The sequence below is a fragment of the Scyliorhinus torazame genome, chromosome 4, assembly GCF_047496885.1.
Source record: "Scyliorhinus torazame isolate Kashiwa2021f chromosome 4, sScyTor2.1, whole genome shotgun sequence".
Taxonomy (NCBI): domain Eukaryota; kingdom Metazoa; phylum Chordata; class Chondrichthyes; order Carcharhiniformes; family Scyliorhinidae; genus Scyliorhinus; species Scyliorhinus torazame.
In genome coordinates this window covers 141301908-141314675 of record NC_092710.1, presented here as the reverse complement: position 1 = coordinate 141314675, position 12768 = coordinate 141301908, and the positions used below count along the sequence as shown (strand labels likewise).

The following is a 12768-nucleotide window of genomic DNA, read 5'->3' as shown; positions in this document are numbered from 1 at the left end:
CACATGTCTGTTGTGCAGAACTGTATCAAATGCCTTTTGGAAGTCTATGCACACCACATCAGCAGCATTGCCTTCATCAACCCTCTCTGTTACCATTCAAAAAACCCCAGCCAGTTAGTGAAATACGATTTTTGCTTAAAAGAAACATGCTAACTCTTCCTAAGCAACCCACATGTGACTATTAATTTGACCAATAATAATTGTTTCTAGAAGCATCCCACTACTAAAGTTAAACTGACTGGTCTGTAATTGCTGAACTTGTCCTGACAACCTTTTTTTGAAGAAGAGCGTAATGCTACAATTTTCCATTCCCCTGAGCATGCTGAGGAAAAACTGAAAGATTATGATCAGTGTCCCTTCAATATCCTTGAATGCATCTTATCTGCTCCCTGCACCTTGTCAACTTGAAGTACTAACAGTTCATCCTACAACTGCTTCTTATTAATTTTGAATCCTTCTAGTGACAAGAGTTTCCTCCTCTGCCACCATAGTTTTGATCGCCTCTGCTTCCTTGGTCAAGACAGATGCAAAGTATTCATTAACGTCTCAGCCATGCCCTTGCCCCCTTGTGTAGATCCTATTTTAGTTCCCTAATCAGCACGACTCCTTTTACCATTGTTGTGCCCATAGACGACATTGGGATTCACATTTATGTTGACTGCCAGTCTTTCCTAATAATTCCTCTTTGCTTCTCTTATTTGCTTCTTCACCCCGCCTCTGAATCTTATATATTCAGCTTGGTTCTCAATTGTATTTTCTACCCAATACCTGTCATAAGTACACATTTTGATCTTTATCTTAGTTTTTTCATCCAGGAAGCTCTGGCTTTGTTTCCCCATTTTGTGGAAATGTATCTTGACTGTACCCGAATCAATTCTTCTTTGAAAGTAGCCCATTGTTTAGCTACAGTTTTTCCCGCCAATTTTTGGTTCTACTCTATCTGGCCCAGCTCGGTTCTTGCCCCCTTGAAGTCGGCTCCCTCCAGTTAATTATTCTTACTCCTGATTGCCCATTGTCCTTTTCTACCATCCTCCTAAACCTTATGATACACTGATCACTGTCTCCTAAATGTTCCCCCACTGACACTTGATCTTTATTGCTTGTTGTTACAGCAAAGCGATTTTGCAAGAACTCCAGTTCTGCCAGCAGCACGACAAGTAGCTATGCTCCCAGCAGTAGCAGCAGCAGTATCAGCTGTGGTGGAGGCAGCAGTGCCAGCAGCACCTCGAGCAAGAGCAGCTTCGACTACACGCATGACATGGAGGCAGCACATATGGCAGCCACGGCTATTCTGAATTTGTCCACCAGGTGCCGAGAGATGCCACAGAACCTCTCGACCAAGCCTCAGGATCTGTGTGCTAGGGTAAGTGACATCTCTTTCAAGGCCCTTTCCCAGGGTAATTGCCAGTTTATGGCCCCACCATCCATGCAAATATGTGTAGGCACATATACAGGCCTAAGCACAAAGCAATCCCAAATAGAACTGATGAATATATAATGCAGTTGATCCATTAGAGAGAAGGGCAAGCAGCCTGGCTTAGTGTGAATATTGCATCTGATCCTGTGATCTGTTAATCTTGAGCCTTAACAGGGATTTCAACAATTCTTTCTTGTGGTTAAGAATAGATAACACAGTTTTTGTTTGGCCTTTATCATATAATCCCAATTTAGGATATCTATTTTTATGTTTGTCAGGAAGAGGGATATTAGTATTGGGAATCTAAGGGCACAACTGGAACACCATTTTTGCATTGCAGTTGAATAGAGTGATGTCCTGACTTCAACATGCCGTCTCCTGCCACATTGGCTTGACACCACATTGAGAGTGGGATTTTCTGGCCCCGCCCACCACCAGGACCATCCTGTCCCACCGTGATTCAATGGACTATTGGCTGGGCCACCATAGCTCCCACGGTTGGATTCCGCCACGATGGGACCAGAAAATCCTGTCCTATTGGTGTGGTGACATGTTCAATTTAAAAGAAGTTCAATACTTTTGGGTACTTTATAAAACCTTAGCATTCTCAGCACCTTTAAAATTTGCATGACATGAAATAAAGCTCTCGCGTGTCCAAGTAAGCAGAGATTCTCTGCTAATGCAACAGGCAGACTTGCATTTAGACAACATAATTAATGTGGTACTAGCTATGGACAGCATAACACGTTTCCATTTCTGTGATCAGAGCCAGCATAAAGCTCTTTGAGATGCCTTAACACTCTCCAAGTACCCCCCTCCCCCCCATCACCACCATCACCATCTCAAGAACTCCTATTACACTAGTGTGATTTCTTTTCCCTTTCTTACCCGAAACATTTTTAAGACCTCCCTGACAGCTAATTTGTGTAATGGACTCACACCCATTAGGTACAGTGTTGGGACTGAATTAAGTAATTTTTCACTGGACACTTATTAAAGCAGCAGAGAAATTTTTTTATTCAGTCAGTTCCATGAGAAATTGGGCAGCCTGTACTGTACGAACCAATCTGTCTGCAACCCTATTTTGAAATGACCCTTCAGTAGCATTCCTGCAGTTAATTACTTTACATAAGCTTTCCTCTTTCATTTCTTCAAATTCCATTATCTAAGAAATGTGTTTCGTGCCTCTCTTTCAGGGGCATTAAAATTGAAGATCGAGGCATAGTTGATTGTGAGAAAAAATAAGCTGAAATAAAAAGCACATCAAATATAAGAACTGGAATAAGCTATTCAGCCCCATGAGCCTGCTCTGCTATTCAATTAGATCATGGTTGATCCACTTGCCTACATTAGCTCTATAACCCTTGATAACATTATGTAATAAAATTCTAACAGTCTCAGCCGTGAAAGATTCAATTGGCCCAGCATCCACTGCCTTTGGGGGTAAATGATCCCAGATTTATTTTATCCCTTGTGTGAAAAAGTGCCTCCTGATTTCCCTCCAAATGACCTGGCTCTCATTTTAAGATTCCATTTTCTCATTAGTGCTTCCCTCACCAGAGGATACATTTTCTCTGCATCTACTTTCCTGATCAGATCACCCCATCAATCTCCTCTCTGCAAGGGACTAAAGACCAAATGTATGCAAACTGACTTAACTTAACCCTCCATGCCCAGGTTGTCATTCTGGTGAATCTGCATTGCACCACCTCCAAGGCCACTACTTCTTTCCTGAAGTATGATGCCCAAAAGTAAATGCAATATTTGAGATAGGTTGTGACGAAGGATATGTATATAACAGAGAATAACTTTCTTTCATTTTTAATTCAGTCAGCTTCAGATTAAGGCCAGCTTTCCTTTTTCCATGTGTTTCTTCTTGTATCTGTTTGGTAGCTTTAAATGATTTGCGTATTTAGTCTTCCAAATCCCTATGCTCCTCTCACACTATTTTCTCACCATTGGAAATACCCCCATGTATCAGTCTTGTATCAAAAGTAGATGTTGTCCCACCTACTGACATTAAACTCCGCCTGCCGATGTACTGCCCGCTCACCTAATTCGCCCGTGTTACTTCACAATTTCTTGCTCCCATCGACACGATCGATATCCTAAACGTGTGTCATTTGTAAACTTGGAAGTGCACCTCTCTATTCCTTCCTCCATGGCATTAATAAAAACGGTGAAAATTTGATCCATCAGAACAGGTCACTGTTGAACACCACCTGCCACACCCTGAGTATCTGCCATTGATCCTCATTCTTTCCCTTTTAGTGCCTAACCGATTTCAAACCCAAGTCAAAAGGCTACCTCCAATTTACCTGCTCTAATTTTTGTTAATAATCTTTTGTGTGGAACATTGTCAAATACCTTCTGAAAGTCCACGCAGGTAACAGCCATCAACCCTTTCTTGTCTATTTTATGAATGATTTTATGGTGAAGGTTATTTGTACAAGATACTGACCTGGACTCTGTACTTTCAAATTGGGGTAGACAAGATGATAACAGGTATGGATAAAGGAGATGTGCAGCAGATGCTTCCTCTTGTCGGGCATTCTAGAATTAGAGGTCATAATCTTGGGATAAGAGGTAGCAAATTTAAAACGGAGTTGAGGAGAAACTACTTCTCCCAAAGGATAGTGAATCTGTGGAATTTCCTACCCCAGAGTGCGGTGGATGCTGGGACAGTGAGTAAATTTAAGGACAGATTTTAAATTGGTAATGGGTTGAAGAGCTATGGAGACTGGGCAGGATGGTGGAGTTAAGGGCAGGATGAGATCAGCCATGATGGACTCGGTGGACAAAATAGCCTAATTCTGCTCCTATATCTTGTGAATTTATGGGGCTGGATTCTCCGTCCCGCCGCGCCAGATTCCTGGTTCTGCATGCCGGCGGGTTGCTCCATTACGCCGGCTAGTCAATGGGGTTTCCCATTGTGGGGCATCCCCACACTGTTGGGAGGTCCCCGGGATGTCAGCAAAATGGAGCATCCCACCGGCGGAGAATGAACTTTCCCATAAAAATAAACTGCCAACTAATGAGCACAGTGTCACAAGCCTGAAAAATCTTCTAATCCTGATTTAGTTGATCTTAATATAATCCAATAACTGTTGGGTCTGTCATTTTTGGAATTATTATTTCCTCAATTTTCTGTTGAGTTTCCCTCATAAAATAGGTGGACCGTGAGTAAAGTTACATGGAAGTTGGGTTGGAACACCATTTGCCAGCTCGCTACCCATTTTGTTTTAAATATTGGTTTCCCTCTGGCAAGGGGTGCCCGCCTGTTTACCAGTTTGCACATGTTAATAAGGTTTCAGTTTTTTCCACATTCTTTATACAATTACTTTGCATTCCCACTGGAATACCATTTAATCAACATATCCGTATGAAATAGGTATCCACAATAGCTGGGGGTTGTTGTTAGCCCTTTTTTGGAGACTGCGAGGACAAATTACAGCCCATTATTTATTTTTTTGTTTGTTTCTATTACTTTTGCTTGAGCTTGGAGACCTCTGTGGTAATCGCTGAGTTCCTGATATTTTTCTCCCAAACTCGTTAATATCATAATAGAAAAATTCCCATGACTTTAGTTTCTTGGGGCGAGAAGGCAAGAATCACTGGAAAGACGCAAAACTGCATAAAAAGTGCTCTCCATCAGCTGACTCATTCACTCAACCTGTATTTACAGCACAAGTGTGAATGCCTATAACAGTCATAGACACAGGCTGAGGTTCACAAGGGATGTTCTGAAGCTCTGCAAAATGATCTTCAACCAACCTTGTGCACAGGCACATGCCATTATCGGCCTGAATCTAAAAGGATTCCACTTTAGATTCTTAAAAGGATAAATACATTTCAGCTTGTTAATAACCATCGGCAATATTCATTGCAAGGCAGCCATGAGCCTACCGTTAATTAAACGATTGAAACTAAATGTGAAGGTGACTGCTGCATAATCAAGCTATCTGCTGGATCAATGCTATCTCTATGTATGGTGTTCTTCGACAGTATTATTATTATAGTCGAATACAAATATGTGGCGCAAGCACCCACTGGAGCAACACAGCCATTTGTGCTGCAAATCATATAACGTGCCCTGCCAAGGGGCATCATCGTGGAAGTGATCGAAAAAGAAGACCTCGAGTGTAGCAAAGAGAGGAACAAGAGGAGTAGAGACAACTTGAAGACTTGTGAAAAGGAACCTGATGCTAGTTGAAAAAGCCACTTGACATGCTCTCATTCATGACTATTAATGCAGTGGATATATTTAAAATGTTCCCACTGCATTAATCATCACAATTACAGCTTCCCATGCCTTCTACAAGTATGTAGAAATATAGGGACATGTGGTTTAAGAACAGGAGTAAGCCATTTGTTCCCTCAAATCTGCTTTGCTATTCAACCACTGCAGGAGGAGGCTATTTGGCCCCTCGTGTCTGCACTGGCTCTCCAAAAGAGCATCATGACTTAGTGCCATTTCCCTGCCTTTTCTCCATATCCCCGCACATTGCTTCTATTCAAATAATCATCTAATGCCCTCTTGAATGCCTTAATTGAACGTACCTCCACCGCACTTCCAAACAGTGAATTCCAGACCCGAACTACTCGCTGTGTGTGGTGGTATGTATTAGGGGTAGTACGGTACCTGTGAAGCCGAGAGGCTATTGGCTGACAGGTCCCGGGTCCTGGTTGGATCTGCTGCCTGCTGGCTCCGCCCTGAAGGCGGCGTATAAGAGCTCGAGTTCTCCCAGCAGCCGCATTCTGTAACTGAGCTGCTGGGGAACAAATCTTGCTTAATAAAACCTCGATTGATTTCATCTCTTCTCGACTTGAGTGAGTAATTGCTGTGCTACAATTTATTAAGCAGACTTAAAAAGACGATGGAGCTCCGGATCGCCCCGGAGTGTCTGCGAATCAGCCCCCATGCAGCAAACTCGGCGGCCCTGTTTTAACACTGGCTAGCATGCTTCGAAGATTACCTTCGAATGGCCCCCAGCCGGACCACGGAAGATCAGAAAATGCAGGTCCTGCATTCCAGGATGAGCCCGGAGATCTACACGCTCGTCGAAGACCCGGAGGATTTCCCGACGGCACTCGCCATGCTGAAAGCTGTCTACATTCAGCCCATAAACCAGGTCTACGCACGCCACCAACTCGCGACGAGACGGCAAATCCCCGGAGAATCGCTCGACAAGTTCTACAGCGCGCTCTTGATTTTGGGAAGGAACTGCAACTGCCCGTTGGTGAGCGAAAACGAGCACACGGAGCTCCTAATCAGGGATGCTTTTGTGGCAGGTATGACTTCTTCTCAAATTCACCAAAGACTGTTAGAAAGAGACTTGTTAGGACTCACAGAGGTACGGGCCCTTGCGGCCTCCCTCGACGTGGCCTCACAAAATGCCCGCGCCTACGGCCCCGACCGCGCGGCAGCCCCTTGGGCTGTGTGGACCCCCGTTGCGACTGACTCCCCGGCACCCCCCACTCCCCCACAAGCCTGCGCGGCTAGAGCACCAGACCATCCTGGTGGGCCCCGCTGCTATTTTTGCGGGCAGGCGAAACACCCCCGGCAGCGCTGCCCGGCCCGCTCAGCTATTTGTAAAAGCTGTGGCAAAAAGGGGCATTACGCAGCAGTGTGCCAGTCCCGGGGGGTCGCCGCAATCTCCGGGGGAGAACGGGGACAGCAGACTCAACCCTCCCAGCGCTCCATGTGCGGCCCGCGGGCACCGCTATCTTGGGCCCCGGACACCACGAGGGGAGGATGTGCGCCGCCATCTTGTGACCCCCTGGCCACGTGCGATCCATGGGGGTGCCCATTTTGTCCACCCCCGACCGCGTGCGATCCATGGACGCCGCCATCTTAGTTGATAGCCAAGGACCCCAGCATAGACGGCTCCACGGGGTCGGAAGAAAGTGCCACGGTGCAGCAGCTGAGACTGGCTTCGGTGACCCTGGACCAATCGCGGCCCCGGACGCTCCAAAGGGTAACGACAATGGTGCTGGTCAACGGGTACAAGACGCCATGCTTGATCGACTCTGGGAGCACGGAAAGTTTTATCCACCCGGATACGGTAAGACGCTGTTTTCTCTCTATTCGTCCGAGTACCCAAAAGATTTTCCTGGCAGCGGGATCCCATTCCGTAGAGATCAAGGGGTTCTGCATTGTGAACCTAACGGTGCAAGGGAGGGAGATTAAGAACTATAGGCTTTATGTCCTTCCCCAACTCTGCGCTCCCACTCTCTTGGGGTTAGATTTCCAGTGTAACCTCCAAAGCCTTACGTTCCAATTCGGCGGCCCAATACCCCCACTCACTATCTGCAGCCTCGCGACCCTCAAGGTTGAACCACCTTCCTTGTTTGCGAACCTCACCCCGGATTGCAAACCCGTCGCCACTAGGAGCAGACAGTACAGCGCCCAGGACCAAACAGTTATCCGGTCTGAAGTCCAGCGGCTGCTGAAGGAAGGCATAACCCAGGCCAGCAATAGTCCCTGGAGAGCCCAGGTGGTAGTTGTGAAGACCAGGGAGAAGCAGAGGATGGTCGTAGACTATAGTCAGACCATCAATAGGTACACGCAGCTCAATGCGTACCCTCTCCCCCGCATATCCGACATGGTCAATCGGATTGCACAGTACAAGGTCTTTTCCACCGTGGACCTCAAGTCCGCCTACCCCCAGCTCCCCATCCGCCCGAGTGACCGCAAGTACATGGCCTTTGAGGCAGACAGGTGGCTCTACCACTTCTTAAGGGTCCCATTCGGCGTCACGAACGGGTTCTCGGTCTTCCAACGGGAGATGGACCGAATGTTTGATCAACACGGGCTGCGGGCCACGTTCCCATACCTCGACAATTTAACCATCTGCGGCCATGACCAGCAGGACCACGACGCCAACCTCCGCAAATTCCTCCAGACTGCTAACGCCCTGAACCTCACCTATAATGAGGAAAAATGCATTTTTAGCACTAACCATCTGGCCATCCTGGGATACATAGTGCGCAATGGTGTGATAGGACCCAACCCCGAACGCATGCGCCCCCTTATGGAATTTCCCCTCCCCCACTGCTCCAAAGCCCTGAAACGCTGCCTGGACTTCTTTTCGTATTACGCCCAGTGGGTTCCTCAGTACGCAGACAAGGCCCGCCCGTTAATACAGTCCACTACCTTCCCCCTGTTGACAGAGGCCCGCCAGGCCTTCAGCCGCATCAAAGCGGATATCGCAAAGGCCACGTTGCATGCAATCGACGAGTCCCTCCCCTTCCAAGATGAGAGCGACGCATCCGATGTAGCTCTGGCGGCAATTCTCAACCAAGCGGGCAGACCCGTGGCCTTTTTCTCCCGGACCCTCCACACCTCAGAAATCCGCAACTCCTCAGTGGAAAAGGAAGCCCAAGCCATAGTGGAAGCTGTGTGACAGTGGAGACATTACCTGGCCGGCAGGAGATTCACTCTCCTCACTGACCAACGGTCGGTAGCCTTTATGTTCGATAACGCACAGCGGGGCAAAATCAAGAATGACAAGTTCTTGAGGTGGAGGATTGAGCTCTCCCCCTATAACTATGAGATCCTGTATCGTCCCGGAAAGCTGAACAAGCCGTCCGATGCCCTATCCCGCGGCACATGTGCCAACGCACAAGGAGACCGCCTCCAAGCCCTCCACGAGGACCTCTGCCACCCGGGGGTCACTCAATTCTACCATTTTGTGAAGTCCCGCAACCTCCCCTACTTGATTGAGGAGGTCCGTACAGCCACCAGGAACTGCCAAATCTGCGCAGAGTGCAAACCACAACTTTTCAGGCCAGATAGAGCGCACCTGATAAAGGCTTCCCGTCCCTTTGAACGCCTCAGTTTGGATTTCAAAGGTCCCCACCCCTCCACCGACCGCAACGCATACTTCCTGAACATGGTGGTCGAGTACTCCCATTTCCCCTTCGCCATCCCCTGCCCCAACATGACAGCGGCCACAGTCATTAAAGCCCTTGGCACCATCTTTACACTGTTCGGTTTCCCCGCATACATCCATAGCGACAGGGGGTCCTCCTTCATGAGCGACGAGCTGCGTCAGTTCCTGCTCAGCAAGGGCATTGCCTCGAGCAGGACGACCAGCTACCCCCCGGGGGAACTGTCAGGTAGAGAGGGAGAACGGTACGGTCTGGAAGACCGTCCTACTGGCCCTAAGGTCCAGAAATCTCCCAGTTTCCCGGTGGCAGGAAGTCCTCCGGATGCTCTCCACTCCATCCGGTCGCTGCTGTGTACCACCACTAAGCAAACGCCTCACGAGCGCCTCCTTGTCTTCCCTAGGAAGTCCTCCTCCGGAACGTCGCTGCCAACCTGGCTGGCAGCCCCAGGACCCATCTTGCTCCGAAAACATGTGCGGGCGCACAAATCGGACCCGTTTGTCGAGAGGATTCACCTTCTCCACGCAAACCCTCAGTACACCTACGTGGCGTACCCCGACGGCCGACAGGACACGGTCTCCCTACGGGACCTGGCCCCGCCGGAAACACACACACACTCCCAACACCGATCACCCCCTCCCTGCCACCGGCGCACCCCGCGACCGCTCCCTTCCCGGGTGGATCGGTCCTCCTCCCGTGCCCGCCCAGGAGTCAAGAAACAGGGACGAACAGCGCACCGCTCCCAGAGACGACAGTGCCCGAGCCAGCACCTGCACCACCACCGGGGCTGAGGCAATCGACAAGGATGACCAGGGCACCCGCTCGACTTGTGGAATCCGCGTGACACAACAAGAAAAGGAAAACAAACTTGTAAATAATTCTAACAACCTATACATAGTTAACTGTTGGGCTAAATACATAGCCACTGAACAAAATCAGTTCCAGGACCAGCCTTGTAAACCCCTACCACCATGCGGACCACCAGGTTCTTTTTTAACAAGGGGTCAATGTGGTGGTATGTATTAGGGGTAGTACGGTACCTGTGAAGCCGAGAGGCTATTGGCTGACAGGTTCCGGGTCCTGGTTGGATCTGCCGCCTGCTGGCTCCGCCATGAAGGCGGAGTATAAGAGCTCGAGTCCTCCCAGCAGCCGCATTCTGTAACTGAGCTGCTGGGGAACAAGTCTTGCTTAATAAAGCCTCGATTGATTCCATCTCTTCTCGACTTGAGTGAGTAATTGTTGCGCTACACTGTGCAAAAAAGCTTTCTCTCACATCACATTTTCATCTTTTGCAAATCACTTTAAATCTGTGACTCAGTGACTGAGACTTGATGAAACATACTTAAAATGTCTTTCAAGAACGCCCTTCATAAAGATTCAGCTTCAATACAACCAGATTTTTAATGCCATGCTGTGTGTGAAGGTCCAGTGTTTGCTTCCATCAAGCATCCTGTTGATGACAATACATGTTGTGCGTGCTCTCATATCTCGTCTAGTGTATTATCCATTTACTACCTGAGTCGCTGGAGTATTTGACATGGCTGGTTGATGTGTGTGCAAAATAACCTCTTGGGATTGAGGTAGTTCTGAGAGGTCATCAGTGTGCTCCACCATTTGCACAACTGCTCAGGCAACCTCACCTTGTGCACTTTCTGTCTTATGAGCAGCAATTACAGAGAGTTGGAGTGGAGATAGGAGTAGATGAGTTGTAGTCCTGAAGGTCAGGAGTACTTTAATATGGTCACTGAGCACGGTAACAGGGAACTGCCGGCACCAATGGCATCAGTGAAGCAAAGTTTATGGTTACGTGAACCGCAAACATCTCTGAACTAAAATAGATGGCGCTTCCACAGTACACCTACAAATCTTTATAACCAAAATCAGAGCACTCCTGGAAGATTGAAGCACTCCAAACATTTGCTCGGTTGGAAGTAGAAATGTTGTTTCCACTGGTCGTTCAAAACGAGGAGTCATAAATATACATAATCACAAATAACTCAAATAAGGAACTTAGGATGAGCTTCTTTAACCAGATTGTGGTGTGAACAGGGGAGATGCAGGGGAAATGACAAACATCAGGGCTGGGATTCTCCATTGTGAGTCTACCCTGCTACTCCTGCTGACGAGGATGGAGAATTTGGCGCACAGCTAAATCTTCCATTCATAGCAGCGGGACCGGAGAATCCCACCCCAGATGCATTTAAGAGCAAGTTAGATAAGTGCATGATGGAGAATGGAATTGAGGAACATGCTGACAGGACGAGATGAAGTACAGTGGGGGAAGCCCATGTGGAGCATAAACGTCAGTCATCCACCTTTTGGGTTGACTGGTCTTCTTTCTGTGTAATAAAATACTTTGTACATCTATCATAGAGGATTACATGTTTACAGCTAATCGGTTCCTCTGCACAACTACCACTTGCAACTATTGTTTGTCACAAGTCGCCCAACACTTGCTCCCATGCTTGCAGAAATCATCTTTCTTTTGATGTGTTTCAGATCTCTGGGCTCCTCAGCCAAAGAGCGATACAGCATGAACTGACTCTTAAGACCATGAGTTCATACTCCTCTGTTACTAGTAGCTACTTCATCTCACTTCTTATTTATGGCCGTGATTTAACCGGAAAAAAATTTATGTCCGGTTGTGGACACGTTTAGCGGGGTGTTTCTCGATGGCTGCAGCACTGAGAAACAGCCCGCTATTCAATGGCACTTTGCTGCTTTTTTTTTACCTCGGGGAGTTTCTCTCCGCCGAGGCCGAACTTAAGAGTTATTTCCTGCTGATGAGCCCAGCCATTTTATCTGGCTGCCCTGACCTCCCCCCACCCCTCCCCTTCAGTCCGCCTTCAGCCCTCCCTTCCCCGGTTTTGATCCTCCACCCTAACCTTGGGGAGGGCCCCGGGGACACCCCTTCCCTCCCCTCATCTGGTAAGGGCCCCCCCATCCCCCCGTGCTGGGCCAGGCGGGTGGCACTATCAGGACGCCTGGCTGGCAGTGCCAAGGTCCCCAGGTACCAGGGGGAGTTCAAAGGTGCCCCCTGCCCTGTCCCCGACCACCCGAGGGTCTCTGATGGCTTGGGAAACCCTCCAGGTGTCATTGCGACTGGTCCACGTTTGTGGAAACCAGTACTAACGGTGCCCTGCCGAGGTCGCCCAGGCGCGACTGTTAGATCCGGGTCCCCGGAGAATCCCGCAAATGCATACCTAAATGAGCCTACCAGTGGAAACAACAAGTCACTACCCCTTATAATGACGTTAGTTCTATACTTCAGTATAAACATCTCACAAACTACCAAAAGCAATTGGATGTTTGCATTAATCACATTTCTTTACCTCTGTTGACTTGAATGGAGTCACAATAAAAAGGCCATGATTAAGATAAATTGATTGATTTTATTTTTCTGATGGCAGCTTGAGAATAAATGAGTTACACCCAGAAATGCACAAGATGCATTTGCTTGA

The 12768-nt window shown here is 48.0% G+C and overlaps 1 protein-coding gene across 11 annotated transcripts in view; it reads left to right on the top strand.

Annotated features, from left to right (window-relative positions):
• LOC140410506 (myelin transcription factor 1-like protein) overlaps positions 1-12768 on the top strand; it is a 676895-nt gene that overhangs the window by 524256 nt on the left and 139871 nt on the right. For all 11 annotated transcript variants that reach the window (XM_072498671.1, XM_072498674.1, XM_072498670.1 and 8 more), the window contains one exon: positions 1113-1363. In XM_072498671.1, coding sequence (XP_072354772.1) covers positions 1113-1363 — 251 coding nt within the window. The remainder of the gene's footprint in view (positions 1-1112; positions 1364-12768) is intronic.